We start from the raw sequence: 19867 nt of genomic DNA, 5'->3' as shown, positions 1-19867 counted from the left end.
CAGGAGTGGGAGGGAGGGGAGGACAACAATATATTTCTCTTGGCATCAAATGCTGCCTGATTACGTTAATTAAAAAAAAAGGGGGTGGGGAGGGCGACTGGGGGAGATTGAAAAATAGAGGGTGAGTCCAAGCTTTAAAATTCAGACCCACATATCCTTAGTGTTTAGGGGGGATTGGTTCCATCTTCTGTTCAAAATGAAACTAATTTGGTTAGTCTATGACTTCCCAAACCACCAGCAAGTTGGGTATGATTGACAGCGCCTATTCAGGAGAAGCCGAGGCGGGCACAATGAGACATGCAGCACATCAGGATTGCGATGAGCTGTGGGAAAATATTGTGCAAACACCCCACCCCTACACACTGCCTCCCTTTGTTCAGTAGCACGAGCTTCTCTCACATTCATAAGCGCTACAATTCAGCTAGTAAACACAGAGGTTTACAAAAGAAAAAATTAACCTTGACATTTTCAATGGATTGTTTAGATAAGGAACTCATAACAACTGTAAATTTGCTGTAAAGTAGGCAGCTGTTTTTGGACAAACACTTGAGACCATATTAAGAGACAGCTTACAGATTTGCTTACATAAAGGAACAGGCAAAACAAACCTTGTGCAGAGAGACCAATTAACTGTACCCAACTGGGTAATAGAAGCATATATGTGCATATTTTACAACATGGCCATTCCTAATAACAGTACCCCAAAGCACCTGTATTTAGCAATTTGATTAGATAAACATCCTGACACCCCATTTTCTTTTGTAGACAAGTGCCACTCATGGACGGTTCCTAATGAAATATCAGGACATCAGCTCATCTTTTTGGAAGGTCAAAGTGCACATTTTCTAAATGTATCTAGTATATTGTAACAACTGTTAGCAAAGTTGTCCAGTGCTGATTTTATCTGACATACTCTTGTTCATTTTTCAAATGCAGTATCCTCACTAGTCTGTAACTGCATTGATTTATAGCATGAATACACAATTAACGTTTTCAAGAATTTTGCCATGAGACTGACCTCTACCTCGATATAACGCTGTCCTCGGGAGCCAAAAAATCTTACCGCGTTATAGGTGAAACCGCGTTATATTGAACTTGCTTTGATCCACCAGCGTGCGCAGCCCCGCCCCCCCCGAAGCACTACTTTACTGCGTTATATCCGAATTCGTGTTATAGGGTCACGTTATATCGAGGTAGCGATGTATTTGTTTAACTGTACTTCAAGAGTTAGGTTTCTTCTTCTGATTAACTAGATTAAAAGGAGACATGGTAGCTGGATATATATGGTGTCTTAGCAAAAAACAATGATCACTTTGTCAGCCACAAGTTTATATCTTCATGTTATTTTTATGCCGTTATTGATAGATCTGTGTCTCAGATTCTCACTTTCTTAGAGATTCCTAGCTATTGATCTTTTGTAGTGATCATTCTGTAGCAATTGTTTCTGAAAGATTGTAGTTTTTACAACTGGCATAATCTCAGATATTCCAGTTTGTGGAAAAATTCCCACAAGCTGGAAATTCTGTCAAATTTTCATTTTGGAAACACCAACACATGGTCTTTCCAAAACAAAATTTGTTCTCCATGACTCCAGCAGCAACTGACTGTAATTAACATGATTCTTGTCAGTTTTGTACTGCCCACCATCTGATTGACACTGACAGGGCTTCCAGGGTCCACAGCTCTCGGGAGACTGCACCGTGTGGTCTGTCCTGGGGCCGGAGACCCAAGAGATTCCAGGTTCTGTGGCTTCCGGGCAGGCCTGCCATACAGACTGTACCAGGGCCAGGCCTCCCACAGCTTCCAGACTCCTAGGCCAGCTGGTTCCCCAGGCTGCCAGACATTTTGGACAGCTGTCTTAGAGACTATGGGAATCAGGCAGCCGGCAGAGCCAGCTGGCCTGAAAGTCCAGAAGCCCTGAGCTCCCTGGTCATAGGGCAGTCTGCATGGCAGGGCTGCCCTAGAGTTGCAGATCCTGGAATCCTTGGGGTCCCAGCAGCCAATCAGGCAGATTTTCAATGGAAACCTGCTGCAGTTCTTTGAAAGTTTGTCAAACAAGATACCTTTCTGTGAAACACTTTGGATTTGAGGAATCAACATTTCCTGATCAGCTCTAGCAGCTTTCTCCTCTATCCTGGACTCTCAATTTAGCTGGGGAAGAGGGTGTGGAAACTCCTTAATTAGGAAATGCAAGACTAGTTTTTTCACTTGTTAGGTTTTGGGGGGAAAGGAGCCTGTGTCCCTCTTTCCATCAGTTCTTTTTTATTTTTTTAAGTCATTATTTATATTAAAAAGTGTATTAGGTACTTCACAGACAAGTAGCAAGTTCCGGTTCATACCTCAAGAAGGTCATTTGTCCCTATGCCCATGTACTCTTTGGTCTCCTGGCTGAGGCAACGAGCAAGTATACTAGATGGAGGACTTGCCATAAAAATATTGACATTTACTAATTAAAGAAATCAGTACAATTTTGATGATCTCAATCTCTCTCCCAATGTTCAGATGTCTACAGCACAAAACCCACCACAGCTGGCACTACAGTGTTGCCAGTTGTGTTTTTTTTTAATGATGTCACAACATGTCCACCGAGGACTGCACTGAGATAATCAAATTCATTTCACATGCCACTGAGCAGCCAACTGACAGCAATTAGCTGTGGTCACTACTAACCCAAGTTGAGTAACCACCCACCACACTCTGGACCCTGTAAAATAAAAAATACTTTTCAATAGTGACAAAGGTGATAAGATCTATATTTCATTATCAATGCCTTGAGCCATCCAGTCTCCCTTTGTCTATTGTATTTAAATTTTGTATTGCATGTACTGTAGGATTTCAAACCCTCCCCCCGTGAGATTAGTGAGTAAATAAGTTTCACCTGTACTAAAATTTGTATTGGATGGTCTCCTAGGAATACAGTACTCTGTTGACTGAAACACCTAATCATCACTAGAGGGCAGCTGAGCAACGTTTGAAGTGTAAGTACTAAACATTTTATAAAGTGGCTAAAATAATTGTAAGTGAAGCCAACAAACCAGATAACCTGTTTTGCAGGCTTTGTAACTGGTGAGCACATGAGTAAATCAGAATGTAGGGGACCAAATAGTCTCACAAAAACACCCAAACTTTTGGCCCAATTTTTAAAGGTGATAAGCGCCTGCAGTTTCCATGGACTTCAAGGGGAGCTGAGTTTGCTCAGCACCACTAAAAATCAAGCCGCTGCTAGAACTGTTCACATATTTTGCTTTATTTCTACCATAATCTCTATTGTTTGTAGTTTGGGGGAACTGATCTCAGTAACATTCTTCGTGGACAAGCAGCCACTTACACTACCGACCCAGTGGCTCTCAAACTGTGCATCTGGACCCCATTTTAATAGGGTCACCAGGGCCAGCGCTGAAGCTGAAGCCTGAATCCTGCCACCCCAGGCTGAAACTGACCCCAAAGGCTTCAGCCTGGGGCAGCAGGGTCCAGCTCTGGCTCCGCCCGGGGTTGTGTAGTAATTTTTGTTGTCAGAAGGAGGTCACGGTGCAATGAAGTTTGAGAACCGCTGAGGCGGGTTAATCCTATTTCGTACACTAATAGTATAGAAATAGGATGAGATTTGGTAGATGAACCCCTTGGGCTAGCATTTTTTATGGCTGCTTCTTTTCTTGTGGGGAAGAAATAGAGGATTATTCGGGTGTGGGAGCTTACTGGTCCCCCTCTAACTTTGGATAGAGAGTCACTTCTGTTGGGACCCCTCTTTTTAAGCTTACCTTGAGGACTGACTTCACTTCTGGGCTGGAGACTCACCCTGTTATTAGGGAGACACTGTAAAAGCTTCCTTGTTGGTTTGTATAGAGGAAGTTACTTGAGCTTGTTAAAAATATGAATTAGTAGAACAGCAATTTCTGAGTTTTGAGCCTAATGTCTATGGTAGCTGATTAAGGGGGCTTGGTTTAGGTCAAAGGGATCCGTGTAAGTGGAGATAGGCTTGAAGTGAAACCTTGGATCCCAAATCTTCCTAACTTTGTATATAGGATAGCGGATGAGGGTGGGGTGGTAATTTGGATCCAAGTGTTAATGCTCTGATGTATCTCTACTTACCTTATCCAGGCAAATCACCTGGGAATTCAACCATTTGGGGTAATTATTTGTAGCCATTTAAGGAGTTATTAGAGAACCTAATTATTAAGCCACTTTTTTATATTGTGATTGCACTGTGTTGTGGATCATTTATGTAATGGGTTTATTTGTTGTTTACTCCTCTTTATTACTGAGAAAACTTGTAAATAGTAAAGGCACCTTGTAGTAGATATTATGTGTTTCACAGTTTTTTTGTAGGGCTACCCAATGCAGCTCAATATGTAATTGTTAAGGTCAGAGAAATAAAACAGTTGGGACCTAGGGAAATTAGAAACTTAGAAAAGCCACAAGTAATCAACTGAAAGAAGAAATCCAGGAAGCAGTAATATTGGAGGAGAAGTAGGGCCAGCGAATTAGTTCAGGCTATATGGAGGAGTGGTTCTATGTATTCATAGATTCTGAGGCCAGAAGGGACCACTGTAATCATCAAGTCCAACCTCCTGTATACCACATGCCATAGAGCATCCCTAAAATAATTCCTAGAGCATGTCTTTAGAAAAATATCCAGTTCAGATTTAAAAATTGCTATGATGGAGAATCCACTAAAAGTTAGTAAATTGTTCCAATGGTTAATTACTCTCACTGCTAAAAATTTACACCTTACTTCCAGTCTGAATTTGTCTGGTTTCAACTTCCAGCCATTGGATCGTGTCATACCTTTCTTTGCTAGATTGAAGAGCCCATCACCTGCTTTATTGAACTAGAGAGATAGGCTCAAGGAATTCTATCCCTGTAGGGCATGTTTTCGAATCCTTTAATCACTCTTTTGGCACTGAACCCTCTCCAATTTATCAACATCCTAAATGCTAAATAGCATAGGGCCAAGACATCATCTCTATAACGCCTCTCTTAAGATAGAGTGGAGCTCAAGTACTATTCCAGATTACATTACAGACATACACTTAGGAGTTTAAAATTCTTTAGTGACACATTCGAGATACTTTCTCTCCCAATGTATTTGCAATTTTTCGGTTAAGTAACTTTGATTTAACTCAAGAAACTGTCAGTATAAAATTTTGTGACCATAAACTGAAGAGTTTAATTCCTCCCCCCCCCCAGGCAAAAAATATTACACGAGATCCCATATCGTTAATACTCTGTGGGCCAAAGGGTATAATGCTATTGACCTTATTCAGGGTCTGAATTAGGCCCTCCTCTTATATGTGTTTAAAATTTGTAACTGAATACGATTATTTGAAAAGTCAGTTCTGCCTTTACTTTCCTGCAAAATCCTTAGTTTAGGCTTCTGTGTGTAAGCTGTAACAGCTGCTGATACAGCAGCCACCCAAAACAGTGCAGGCAAATATTAAGAACTGTTGAGGGGAAATGCAGCCAAATTCTTCCCTGGTGTAAGTCCTTGGAAGTCAAGATTTGGCAGGTAAGCGAAGGAAGAAAATGAGTTTAGTTGTAAACTATGGAGCTATCTGTACATTTTAAGTTACCAATATGTTTGGGATCCTAAATAGCATTTTGTATCTTTAAAAACCATTCATAAACATTTTGTTGTTAGCAGAGAAAAAAAATTTAAAAATCCTTCAGACATGTAAAGATGTCTAAATATGTCATTATTGTATCAATGATAAGGAGCAGCAGTTAATTCTCAGGAGCTAGATTGTTCCCTGGTCTAACATGGTAATGCAGGAGAGTAGCAGAGAGTCAGGTTCTCCCAGTCCTGCAGGGCTGCAGTAACACCTTCTAAATCACAGCTCCAGGCATGTGGAAAACAGTGGCTGAGGCCCTGTATGCTGCCCCTCCATCTCAGGAGCTGGTGGACTGGGAGGGAACAAAACCAGAGCTCTGCCCAACCTACATGCCAATCAACAGAGCAGGCTGGCTGTGTGCAAGGAGTATACTGCCCTTGAGAAGGGTTTTCACAAAGGACTTGCCTCCCTGCCCAAGTGCAACTAAGGAGTGGATTTGTAGTTATCTGAGGCATGGACCCTCCTGAGTGGAGCAGCTAGACACATTGCAGCCAAAGTGATCAGATACATGGTCAGGCTAGGTTTCAGCAAGTGAAAACAGCAAAGTCACCAAAATTGAAAATGCTGAAAGTTTTATTAATCATGTAAGAACAAAATGAACAGGAAAAGATTACATGTTAACCCCATACAAAACCTTAAATCCATAGACAATGAACCCCCCCCCCAATAAAATTATTTCTCTACTCACAAATAAATAGCAAAGGACAGTGCAACGTAACTATAAAATTCAGTTTTCTACATGAAACATTAACTCACCATCACCATTATTTTTGTTTTAAAGAGTCATCCTACTACTTCTTGCTAAAACATTAATGTTGTAAACGGTTGACTGGAATAATTGCGAATTCCCATGATGTAAACGGGATATTTGTCAGGGGTCTTCAGTTGTTTTTAGATATACACGTGCACACAAATAACCATAATGGGTGACCCATTGAAACAGTGAGAATACTAAAAAAAGAAATAGGTGAAAAGAATAGAACTAAATGGTCTCCAAACTTCACAGGGGAAATGGTAAAGGAAAGTAATTTTTGGGTTAACTCACGACTCTAACAATGCAAGTTATAATTTTGTTTATCCTTCCCCCCTCAAAAGTTGTATTGTTTAGAAATAAAAATACATATGAAGACTTAGTTATTTGGCTGCTGAATATTCTCATATTTAAGAAGTGAAAAATGGTGATAGTGGAAGCTGAAATAAGTAAGAAACAGAGTTTTAAGCCGGTGCACAGGTTATTTTATCTATGTTGCTTTTGATTTTAACTGCTTTAGACCTCTTGGGTTCTTTTTTCCTATGATCATCTTGTTCTTTTCTGTTCTTCTTCCTTTTGGAACTGTTGTGTGGTTGTGGTTTCTGGAATGCACGCAGTCATGCATTGGCACTGTTCCACATAGACATAGTCATAATTCATGCTTGTTCCATTGCTGCATGTCAGGGTCACCTCTCTCTTGTGGCTGTTGAGTTCCTGGCAGCAGGTACACTTGTGTTGCATCTGCTGTGTTTCAAAGGAATACCTGCCCCACCAGATAAAGAAAAGAAATTATACCCCTCTGTAAAAGTCTTCATATAGCACACACTCTGCTAAATATTGCACACTTTAAAAAAACGTATCTATTTGATAGAGGGCCTGTTCCTGCGCCCACTGTGCTCTGTGGCAAATCTGCCTTTCATTTTAATAGAAGCAAGATTGGGCCCATTATTTCCAGCTTTCAAGCGTGTGTGTGTGTGTAGCTCAATATAAACAGGAAAGATCAAATTTTGTGGTGTTAGTCTGAGTTTTCTAGTGTCTCCACTGGCTTTCATCATCATTTAATGGCAGTTAGTTCTGAGCATGTATGAGACAGAGAGAGAAATCAAGGTGGTCTAAAGAACAACTGATAGGAAGGATGGGCCAATTTATATGTGATGTACTCTATTTGCCAAATAGCCGTAATAGCTTATTTATGAATGCAGGATCTGATTCTCTTTAGTCACAGCAATATATCAGGTGTGACTCTACTGATGGCAATGAATGTAAGTCAGAGGAAAATCAGAACCCCAGTGTGCATCTTCCTCACTGTTGTTCCAATGGGTGCTTTGCTGTCAGATACTCAATACTCTGCTTTGTGACTTGAACAAGGTTTTTACTTCTGTGAGTCTGGTTGTTTGACATTGGGATCGTCATGTTATATTGTGTGTCAGGCAAAGTGATGGGAGATAACTACTGTGGTATAGAGTAAGCACTCTCCCGCTCCCCCAAATACTGACACACACTTCAGACGTACAAGCCATCACACTTAATGGAAACCCTTGCTTTTCAAGTGTATATTAAATTAATTGAAAGTGCATAGGTGAGTCCATGCTCAATACCACTTGAGCAGTTGGATGAAAAGAGGCCACAAAGAGAAATAGATACAAGGAGAGGATATAATGTACTCGCTGCCACTTACACTGAGGAGCTGGCACAAACACCTTCACAGTACGTCAGTTCAATAGGCTCAGAAGATTCACATTCATTGTGGCGGATCACAGTGGAGTTCTTGTGAACTTTGCATTTTGTTACTAAGAAAGAGGAAAAAATAAATAGAAACGCTTCACGTCTCTTCATATTCACAGCTAAGCGAATGCTTAAAGCTGTTCTGAGAGGAAGATGTTTGATTATGCAGGATTCGTGCTATAGGTAGGAAACACACAAGTAATTTAGTTGGGGATTTGAGTTTAAGTCCCAGTCTTAATCTTTCAACATTAGGTCATTGGTAGCAGAGAGCACTGCTGAGGCAGTATAAACAGATCTTGGATGAGATGGGGAGTATCTTGACACTGTCAAACAACCATGTTTTCTCTTTTTCTTTGGAAGGACCAGTCAGTGTAACGTGGGGCCCTTGACAATGAGAACTAAAGAAAACCTGAGTGGGGATCCTGGAGGAAACTTTTACTTCCCCATCCCACGCGAAAAAGGTTAGAAATATTATAATTATACAGAATCTATTGGCAGCAGAACATCAGAAAATAGCTTTACTTACATCCAGAGGTACAGGTTTTGCAGCAGCCATCAGGAGTCAGCTGTACTTCATCCTTCAGTGCAGGAACAAAGAGAGAGCATTCAGAATTAGTGTATGAATGACAAGTCAAGAGCTTTCTAGCACTGGTTAGCATTTTTACCATTAACAGGAGGTGGGCTGTGCAGTGGATATTGAATGAAACCATGGCTGGTGGACCAGGAAGGCTATCTTGCCAGCTTGGTTCCATGTAGTTCTTGAATCCACATATCCAAAAATAAGAGGTAGCAGACTATTAACTGGGAGGACAGGGCTGTTCTGGAGGGATTGTCCATTACAATTGACACTGTGACAAGATTAAGTTCACTCTCAAACCATTCCTGATAAATGGCTGTTTACACAGTGGGAGCCATTAATAACTAGAGATACTGGTTCCATGTTGTCTTGTCTTGTCTTGTATACTTTGCCCCTTGTTCTGTGTAGTAGCACTTAACAAATAGCAAACAATAAAGGACTGATTGAAACTTACAGGCTTGCAGTCCTCTGGGTCAAAGGCAGGACATGTTCTCAGAACTGTGACTGAAACAAGCTGATCTTCGGTTTTTTCACATTTGTAATAGCTGCACGGATTATCTTCAGGCTTCCAGATATCACCTGGCTGACATTGGGAATAAAACAAATTTAGCATTATTGCTTTTCTGATGTGATCAATGATGTAATTATGATAAGTGTAGTGTGATTATTCTGACAAAGCCTGGTGTAGGATTTTCCGATGAGCAATTTCATGCTCTCACCTAGAAGGAACTCATCTGTTCCCTCTTAACTTCCTCTGAAACACTAAACACGGGGAGCCTAATTTTGAAACTTCACTGCCTAGGTGGGGAGCCTAAGGCTAAATCCTAGACCTGCACTCTCAGGTCTGTAGTTAGATGCCTAAAATGTATATTCCCTCCCCCACCCCCACCCCCAGTCCATTTGAGCACCTAAATATGTGATTTAGTTATTCAAATGTGTGTCCAGCTAGAATAAATGTAGAAAATATCCTGCTGTAACTAAAAATGGACATAAGTTGGTTGAGAGCTGTCCCTTGCTTTCGTCAACACTTATCCCCTGTGGTGGGCTAAAACCAAGTGTAATGAGAATCAAAGGAAATAGTTACCTTGAGCACCTGGACAGTGTTGTTAGTCAGCTTGATTGTGCAAGCCACCTGGACACACTCTCCACAGCACTCTCCATCTTTCATCATGTATTCATAACCCTGTTCAAGAAGTGAGAGAGAAAATACATTGAGTCAATAAGGGAGACTTCCATTTTCACCAGTTTAGAAACTAACTGGGAGGTGAAATAAAAAATGGAGCTCACCAGGGGGCAAGTGGTGTCACAGCGGACCAGCTCACATTGCAGAAGGTTTCTGTTGGAGACTGGATCTAATTCAGAACTGCAGCTACATGTCTTACAAGAGTCCATTGGAACAGACATTCCAGGCTGGGAGAAGCCAAAGAGAGAACATTCAGTCTGAGCAAATCTCGTTATTTTAAGGAGATCTACTGTATGTTACCTCATAACGTATGGAGATAATTTAAAGCAATTTTGTGAACATAAAAGATGCTGATACACAAGTGAAATTGAGTTACCCAATAGACAGCATAAAGCAACTATGTTGCACGTAATATATGAAAATGTGGGGCCAGTGCAAAAAGCATGTATAGGAACAAGCTAATTGAAATTATGCAAAATACTTAGGCTAGTAAAGAGATGGCAAGAATGTACCAAGAAAGATCAAAAGAACATGCTGAGTTTGGGTACTACATAAGACTGGTTTGAGCCGCCTCAGTATTTTGCAAACTCATCAATACAACACTTGTCGCAAAAGAAGCTTTCCATTATGAATTGTTTTCAGAGCTGGTGAAGCAGTCATCTCTTGCAAATGGATATTAAAACATCTACCCATTGGTGTATCCAGTTGCATGAGCATAAATATGTACACATTCTTTACACATGGACTTCAGGCCTCTTTTGAAAATTTGACCCAACATCACATTCCAAGATGGCAGCTGTGATCTTAAGGAGAAAATCTTGACTGAGAAGTTAAGGTCTCAACTTGGAGGTGTAGGCCAAAGTCCTAGATTTATTTTTTGAGGGGCTTCCATTCTTTTGCCCCACAAAAAAAGACTTTCAAAATTCTGCTCCATCAGAAAGTTATATTGCCCACATCTGGAATGGATAAAGAACCAATTCACCCCTCTCAATAAAAACGGTTAAGTTTTTACTTTGGCTCCTTGTTAAAGGGGAGCTCCTCCAAACAAAGTCTATTTCAGATCTGGGCTGATGACCAAGGAGCAAACTTGATACAAAGGTTCTTTAATATGTAGGCGATAAAGAACTCCCTCATGGAAACTCCTAGTGAGATGCTCTGTATCAGGGTTTTAGAGAGCTACTGAAATATCAGAGTAGCAGCCGTGTTAGTCTGTATCCGCAAAAAGAAGAACAGGAGGACTTGTGGCACCTTAGAGACTAACAAATTTATTAGAGCATAAGCTTTCGTGGACTACAGCCCACTTCTTCGGATGCATATAGAATGGAACATATATTGAGGAGATATATATACACACATACAGAGAGCATAAACAGGTGGGAGTTGTCTTACCACCTCTGAGAGGCCAATTAATTAAGAGAAAACAAACTTTTGAAGTGATAATCAAGCTAGCTCAGTACAGACAGTTAGATAACAAGTGTGAGAATACTTACAAGGGGAGATAGATTCAATGTTTGTAATGGCTCAGCCATTCCCAGTCCTTATTTAAACCGGAGTTGATTGTGTCTAGTTTGCATATCAATTCTAGCTCAGCAGTTTCTCGTTGGAGTCTGTTTTTGAAGTTTTTCTGTTGTAATATAGCCACCCGCAGGTCTGTCACTGAATGACCAGACAGGTTAAAGTGTTCTCCCACTGGTTTTTGAGTATTTTGATTCCTGATGTCAGATTTGTGTCCATTAATTCTTTTGCGTAGAGACTGTCCGGTTTGGCCAATGTACATGGCAGAGGGGCATTGCTGGCACATGATGGCATATATCACATTGGTAGATGTGCAGGTGAACGAGCCCCTGATGGTATGGCTGATGTGATTAGGTCCTATGATGATGTCACTGGAATAGATATGTGGACAGAACACCACTAGCTGTCACCTTCAGCCCCCAACTAAAACCTCTCCAGCGCATCATCAGAGATCTACAACCTATCCTGAAAGATGATCCTTTACTCTCACAGATCTTGGGAGACAAACCTGTCCTCGCTTACAGACAACCCCCGAACCTAAAGCAAATACTCACCAGCAACCACACATCACTGAACAAAACCACTAACCCAGGAACCTATCCTTGTAACAAACCCCGATGCCAACTCTGTCCACATATCTATTCCAGTGACATCATCATAGGACCTAATCACATCAGCCATACCATCAGGGGCTCGTTCACCTGCACATCTACCAATGTGATATATGCCATCATGTGCCAGCAATGCCCCTCTGCCATGTACATTGGCCAAACCGGACAGTCTCTACGCAAAAGAATTAATGGACACAAATCTGACATCAGGAATCAAAATACTCAAAAACCAGTGGGAGAACACTTTAACCTGTCTGGTCATTCAGTGACAGACCTGCGGGTGGCTATATTACAACAGAAAAACTTCAAAAACAGACTCCAACGAGAAACTGCTGAGCTAGAATTGATATGCAAACTAGACACAATCAACTCCGGTTTAAATAAGGACTGGGAATGGCTGAGCCATTACAAACATTGAATCTATCTCCCCTTGTAAGTATTCTCACACTTGTTATCTAACTGTCTGTACTGAGCTAGCTTGATTATCACTTCAAAAGTTTGTTTTCTCTTAATTAATTGGCCTCTCAGAGGTGGTAAGACAACTCCCACCTGTTTATGCTCTCAGTATGTGTGTATATATATCTCCTCAATATATGTTCCATTCTATATGCATCCGAAGAAGTGGGCTGTAGTCCACGAAAGCTTATGCTCTAATAAATTTGTTAGTCTCTAAGGTGCCACAAGTCCTCCTGTTCTTCTTTTTACTGAAATATCAGTATACGTTAGTATGTTTGGTGTGGTACTACTGTTCTTACCTGGTAAATAGTTCCATTAAGCACACAGACATCTGGTATTGGTTCTGAAAAAAAGAATCAATTATTTAAAAAAAAAAAGAAATGGAAAAAAAAAATCTTTAAAACTGCCAGAGTCTGAATGCACAAAAAAGTTCAGTTTTTCCCCTGGATATAGTTCAGTGAAGGTAACTGGGTTTTTTTTAATGATTATTTAATGTACACTGAACTTACTTTCTTCACTTCTCATAAATTTTTTCTTAACTCCATATCTCCTTTGAAATTGAAATTAGAGCCTTTTATAACCCAGAGGTCAGAAGAAACACAGTAACTTACCACATATATAATTGACACAGCAGTCTCCCTCTGAAAGGATTGTGGCTAGCTGATACCCTGGCTCACAAGTCTTCTTGGTCTGGGAGCAGGCGCTTGTATTGCATCCTGTGGAATAAGCCAGAAGAGAAAGTGCGTAATGGGATAAAGCTAGCAATATGAGTTGTTGTTTTCCTGCTTAGAAGTAATTGGTGCTTCGGCTCCTTGAACATGTGGAGAGCCTAACACAAAGAAGGGCGCAGAACATAACAACGACCATACTGGGTCAGACCAAAGGTCCATCTAGCCCAGAATCCTGTCTTCCTACAGTGACCAGTGCCAGAGGCCCCAGAGGGAATGAACAGAACAGATAATCATCAAGTGATCCATCCCATCGCCCATTCCCAGCTTCTGGCACAGAAAGATTATTGATAACTTCTTTTAAAAACTTGATGTGCATAAAGCTCGAGTTACATTCTAGCATATGGCTGAAGCTTGAAGAAGCTGGAGGGATGTATCCCTAAAGGGAGAGAGAAGATTTAAGAGGATAAATGGCCTTCAACTAGAATGGGAGCCTGAGAAAGCCCTCTCTTTTCCTACTGCTATCAAGCTCCTCCTCAAGTTAGAGCAAATCATCTCTTACTCTATAACCCACAGCAGTGTGATAAATTCAAAAGACACCTCTGTCCCATGGCTGAGTCCTCTGCAACCTGTCTGCAAGTGGCTTGGCTGGACGACTGATCCTCATAGGAAATAAATATGCCACACCATCATAATCAAATCATTTGGTAGCATCTCACATCCCACTCATATTTTTCACAGGACCACTTCAAGCTTAGCCCTCCACTGCTCATTTGTTTAGTTCCAGGCTAATAAACTGTGGGCACATTCTCCCTTTTGACTTCACTATATCAGTAATAAAAAAAAATCTCTAAACAGATAGCACTATATCACATACAGCTACTGGCTCGTGCTTTAGTGTTTGTTCACCTGTTTAGCTCTATTTAAATTAATATTGCCATTCTGAGACATAAAATCTGTGTATAAAGAAACACTGTATAACCCACAAATATGGAGCTAATTTATCAGCTACTTTAAGACTCAGAAAAACCTTTTACCTCTCTTCTCCCCTTCTGCAACAAACACACACCAAAAAGATTTTGTTTTACCAACTAAAAATGTACATCTAACTAACTCAGAAATCAACTTTTGGTACCTAGGTACAGTTATGAATCAATCAAGGAATAATGCTTAATTGTAAGAGCCCTTAGATATTACAGTGATAGTTACTATATGAAAACCTTAACTAGATTAGATTAGCTAGTGAGAGATGTGCAGCTGTAACTGAGGACAATATTTGGCCCACCATATTTTTATGAGCTGGCTATAAAAGATAGTAGCCGGTACTTACTGCATTCCATTTCAGGACAGCATGGGTCTTCTGGTGTCAACACTGGGACAGGTATGAATCCTTCTTTTTCACACACGGGTGTCTCGGGTGTCTTACATGACAGTGACTTACATTGTACAGTAACAGAGAATGGGTCACAGACACACTCCTGGCAGTTACTCTTCCAAATGGCTCCAGGCTGTAAAAATATAAAAAAAATTTATCTTACCTGTTCTCTGATGCTCATGATCATAGGTATTTTTTCAGGGTCAACCTGGATGAAGGCCTCAAAGCGGATAGTAAGATAGACTGTTCATGGAGCCTGATCCCAAGCCCATTGATTTCAATGGGTTTGAATCTGGCCCAAAGAGCAGGCTGAAAATCTTCAGACAGGCTGCTTTCAATTTCCCAAGTTAGGAGACCCATAAATAAATAACATTTCCAATACTTGGCAACGGAATGATACAACACTGGAATTGAAGTACTAGCAATTTATCTGAAGCAATATAGACACACCATTGTGCAATTTGAAGCTGTTACACACAATTCATATTAGTTCTTTTGGGGCATTTGGGGGTTTTAAAATGTGATATATTTTTTTAAAAAACTGGGTGCAGTTGATGACAGAATACAAAGTGTATTGGCTGCAATCAAGTCCTTACCATCATCTCCTTCCATTTTATTTCTGCTAAGAATTTAACCTGCCACAACCTTGCACATTTCATAACAAAGTGAGGACTAAGAGGTGGGAAAATGCAATGAAATCCTGGAAACAGCTGTATTTGGGAGATGTTTCTGGGAAAGATGCCTTGGAGAAAGTGCTGACTGAAATACTCACCAGTTTGGGCATTCCATCTGGTCCCACACAAGCTGAGGGGAATGAAAGGATAAAGATTTACATTGATGCTGATCTGATGACCCATGTGATACACAAATGAATCTCGCTTACCCTTTTAATTAAGGGTTCATAAAGGCACTTTTCAGATATTATTATTGCTACACACTTTATCCACAAAGGATTTACTTTTAAACCTTCATCTTGTCTCATGATTCAGCTCAGACCCATTTTTTTCAACAAGTAGACACAGATGCTAATGCCACTTACCAGTCACTTTCTAAAAAAATGGAAATGGAAATAACTAGCCATTCTCAAGGGGAAGTCAGTTTTGGCACTGAGCATTCACATGTTAAGTGGCTGGTGTATTTACTCCGATGATGATGATGATGCAAGACTAAAATCTGCTATTAGGCTGAGTCTGAAAACAGTCTATGGGGCATTTCACTGGCAGTGTAAATATTATGCAGGTTCACTAAATTCTAGGAATGTAATATAAAATGGCGAGGAGGGTAAAGTAATGGGTTTAATATGCGAATCTTAAACTATGAGGGATCAGGCTTTAAATGTGATATATTATAAGTGAAACACGGTCAGTAGTTTTAGTCCCTAGTGTGAATTTGTCATAATTACAAAACTACCTGTCAGACTGGTTCAGCTAGCAGAATTTGGATATTCAAGAATGGGTAAAGCTGAGCGGGATTAAGGTCCATGAGCAGAGCTGTGTGATAGAAGCTTCCATAGCATTTTTTCACGCTATACCTAGAACTAGGTTGTCCTGTCCATCTCTTTTTTTCATCAACACTAATATTCACATTATTTACATCCTCCTCCAACCCTTTCTCCTTCCCTCCTTCCTGTCCCCCCCAAACTTACCGCATTCTGACACACAGATGTCAGTGTATGAATTGAAGAGAATCTTATCCTTGGGGCAGAAGCATCCTTCAGCAACATGTTCACTTGTATGGTTAACAGTTCTACAAGGAAGAAAGGAATGGATATTAAAGTACATTTTCCCAGCATTATCTGATCAATAACTTTTTACAGCACTAACATAATTGAGGCATGAAGAAGAATTTCTCTAAACAATCAGGTAAGGTTTCCTGAATATATATAAAAAATGTACATTTATACAATATGGTAATCCTTATCCCCAAATATTACAAAACACTTTGTAAACCTTCAGAAATGATCTATGTACGGGAATCATTTTTACCCATCACTGAACTATAGGCAACTCTGAAGTGGAGCACTACATCGACCTAACAGCTCACAGCAATGCTGGGCATGTTTTTCTGTTTAGGAAATAGCAGGAAGTGAAAATACAGCATCCATTTGAAATTGTAGAGGGATTTAGGTAGCACAATGTAATTATCCAAGGAAGAAATTGGCTAGGCCCTAAATGCTGGCCTTCCTACTCACGTGAAAAGTGCCATGGGATTTTTAATAATCAAAGGAGTCAGGACTTCAGTTTCAATGCCACAAATAAAATATGGCATCTCTAGTAACAACACATTGTCACCACTTTGAGGATTTACTCAGTCATCAATGCCACCCTGTCCTCAAGCAGTTGGTTTTTACTACGAGGTCTCCCGTCCAAAGACAGACACAGTTGAACACAGTGACATTACACTAATGTAAAGCTAATTATTTGGTTTAGCCTTACCCGGAATGACAGGCGACAGGATTAAGAGGGCCACATGCATCATACACCTTGCCGTTAGGACAGTTGTATGCTGTGTGGGAGCAAAAATAAAATCAATATGAAAATGAAACATTGTATGAAGGTAAAGAAGCAGAGATGATGCTTTCCAATTGCTTTTAATTTTATGTAGGTGGAGGGGTAACAACCACTGGTGGTCTCACTTCATCAACCCTTTGGATCAGGAAATAGAAAAGCAGAAATATTTTGTAACAGCTACTGAATGATTTTGAACCTCACAAAAGATGTGACTTTGGTTGAATTTGAGAGAACAGCAAAGGTTCAGGGTTGTTTATATTTTATCGGAACTAGTTCACCCATCTCCACAGGAATGAAATTAAAGTAAAGTTTAGATACATATCTATTCCTCCCTCCCAAAATAATGGAAGAAGTTTACATTTCCAGAATAAGTTTGTAATAAGCACGCCATAGATCCAAGGCAAAGTATCTCTTAATGCTCCTTACGGCATTGTCCTTGGGTCTTGCTTCTCCAGTTGGCACAGACACCTTTAGCAGAGCAGAGGGAGGCATATGTTTCCAAGCTGAAGCATGGTATAGATTCATTGGTAATGTGGCATGAATCAGCGATGCAACTCTCATAGAATATGCTGGGCGTCAGAATCTTATGACACTCTGCAAAGAGACTTTAAATACAATGGAAGAGAAGTTTGAGCTGCGCTGCATAATCACTATAAAAATCTAGACTTGTCCGAGTGAAATAATTAAAGGGTAATCAACTGCCTAGATGGTCTTTTAGGACTAAAATACGATATTAGTCCCAGGTGAGTGTTTTATTGACAATGTAATAATAGCCCTTGGTGGGACACAGTTTATATTTAATGAGAATTCTTCAAGGGCAGACTGGGTTTCTAGATAGTGTAACTCTAAAAGAGACTAAAGTGATGCCCAGAGAACCAGCTCTGGTAACAGCCACAACAAACTACACAGCTATTCTGTATTCTTAAAAAACAAACCAAGACTACTTTGCTATTATTACAATCAGTAATGCAGTGTATATTTTCGTTACTAAATGCCACTTCAGAGACCATTATTAAGGCTTCCAAAACACTTTTTTGCTTTTCAATACACAAGATTCAAATGTACCCTAAGCTTGAATTTAACTTACTCGCTCAAAATCAGCTCACAAAGAGGAGAAGTAGAATTGCAGGGCACAGGTGGAGTTGTTGGCGTGGCAGGTGGTACCGGGGGCCTTTCACAATTGGGCTTATTTTCATTCTGAACCTGCCAGGCGGCAGCCATTTCTGAACAAGAGGAAATTACTTCGCCACTTGGCATGCGGCATTCGTCCACTTTGTCATTTGAACATGTGCCTAGAAGAAAACAGATGGAACCAAGTCTGAAAGGTATTGAAGCACTGGCAATAGAGCAACTCAGCATGGCAAGGTAAGTACAAGAGGGAATGTTCACGCTAAATGTAACAAACACACTCAGGGGCTGGTTACCTGATTTTCAGGTTACTACGATACCACTAATCTTACTTGGTCCTAACACTTTATGAAAGACTGAAAGTAGAAATATTCTTGTTAATGTAAATTGCATTTTGAGGTGATGCTGAGACTGGAAATAGTGAAAAAGTGATATGTTCCATAATCCCACTGTGGTTATTTTATTTAATTTGCTGTAGCACCTAGAAATTTAAATGATCAGCTAAAGTGCACCTTACCATAGCATAAATAAAGAAAAAAGTCTCCTGAGAATTGCCTTATGGAAAAGAGGGGATTAAACCACTCTACTCACCACACTGGCCTTCAGTGTTGTGTCCAAATATGCTGAATGGCATTTTCACTGTGAAGGTGAGTCCATTGAAGAAGATGTAAGACTTGATGTCCGGGATTTCAACAACCATGTATGTTCCACCATTGGCAACTGAAATGCCATCTCTGCTGAAGCCTCCACTGATTGGCTCATTGTTGACAAGAATCTAAAACCCAACAAAATAAAAGCAGCTAAAGCACAGGTTTATTTTATGTCTTAGGCAGGGAGACAAGTCTTTGAACACATGATGGCAGTGTTAAGAGTTAAGAAAGAGCAGAGTTCCTCTCTGTAGATCTGAAGATCCCCATTATGTTCCTCATGGAAAAAAAAGAGGCATAAGAGAAAGAGATTACAAAATAATCTCTCTCACACACACATGTGCGCGGTAAACACACACACACTATGGAGTTCTTATGAAATTAAATATAATTACCACATATCTAATGTTGTGTTTATAATCTTTAGCTGTTTTTATACGGTGTTATTAAACAAGCCTTCTCTTATTATTAAAATGTTTTTATTGAAGCAATTTATAAAATGTGAAAATCCATTAAGGTTTACCTTATTATTTTTCTCTCCTTGGTGTATCTGACTGATTAGCACTATTTCCATGGAGTTGTAATTCACAATGATAGATCTAGGGCAGGAGAGTCCATCAGCCACATCACAGAAGTAATTGTCAACAAGGATTCTGAAATTGTATTTGGGCACAATCTGTTTCATCAGCACATATGTGCAGTTGTCATGGAATGTGTAGTGAGTTCCATCAAAAGTCAAGTAGTCAGAATTGCTCCAGCCACTGCAAACACCTATCAGGAAGAAAAGAAAAGAAAAGAAAAGAAAAGTATCTATTTATAATCAAAAGCTAAAAATAGCAAATTTCCTTAATCTGCCAGTCAAAGAAAGATTGGCTGCTGGTACTGAAATTGAAGGTGATATATCATATTTAAACTAAAATCTTTCTCCCTTGTATGACATCTGAAAAAATAAAGATTCTAGAAGCAGAATTTAGTTGGCGTTAAGTATTCATATCCGTTTTTCTGTCTATATATCTAGCTTTATTTTAGCCGATGATCTGGATTATTAAATTCTTACTTAGTGTCAGATGCTACTACAATGTATGTATAATAAATACCAAGCTAGATAGAAA

General features: G+C 39.9%; 1 protein-coding gene across 1 annotated transcript in view; it reads right to left on the bottom strand.

Annotated features, from left to right (window-relative positions):
- Positions 1 to 6236: 6236 nt before the first annotated feature.
- The window catches only part of LOC101937878 (mucin-2-like), a 66934-nt gene continuing 53303 nt past the window's right edge, over positions 6237 to 19867 (bottom strand). The window contains exons 35-50 of the mRNA XM_065594053.1: positions 19279 to 19526; positions 18700 to 18883; positions 18068 to 18272; positions 17407 to 17585; positions 16906 to 16975; positions 16116 to 16216; positions 15243 to 15274; positions 14426 to 14603; positions 13039 to 13143; positions 12727 to 12770; positions 9950 to 10072; positions 9747 to 9845; positions 9117 to 9245; positions 8612 to 8663; positions 8039 to 8150; positions 6237 to 7123 (exon numbers count right to left, since the gene is read on the bottom strand). Coding sequence (XP_065450125.1) covers positions 6907 to 7123; positions 8039 to 8150; positions 8612 to 8663; positions 9117 to 9245; positions 9747 to 9845; positions 9950 to 10072; positions 12727 to 12770; positions 13039 to 13143; positions 14426 to 14603; positions 15243 to 15274; positions 16116 to 16216; positions 16906 to 16975; positions 17407 to 17585; positions 18068 to 18272; positions 18700 to 18883; positions 19279 to 19526 — 2078 coding nt within the window. The 3' untranslated portion in view covers positions 6237 to 6906. The remainder of the gene's footprint in view (positions 7124 to 8038; positions 8151 to 8611; positions 8664 to 9116; positions 9246 to 9746; positions 9846 to 9949; positions 10073 to 12726; positions 12771 to 13038; positions 13144 to 14425; positions 14604 to 15242; positions 15275 to 16115; positions 16217 to 16905; positions 16976 to 17406; positions 17586 to 18067; positions 18273 to 18699; positions 18884 to 19278; positions 19527 to 19867) is intronic.

The sequence above is a fragment of the Chrysemys picta genome, chromosome 4, assembly GCF_011386835.1.
Source record: "Chrysemys picta bellii isolate R12L10 chromosome 4, ASM1138683v2, whole genome shotgun sequence".
NCBI classification, from domain to species: domain Eukaryota; kingdom Metazoa; phylum Chordata; order Testudines; family Emydidae; genus Chrysemys; species Chrysemys picta.
The sequence above is the reverse complement of the archived record's forward strand: the minus strand, read 5'-3'. Positions and strand labels throughout refer to the sequence as shown.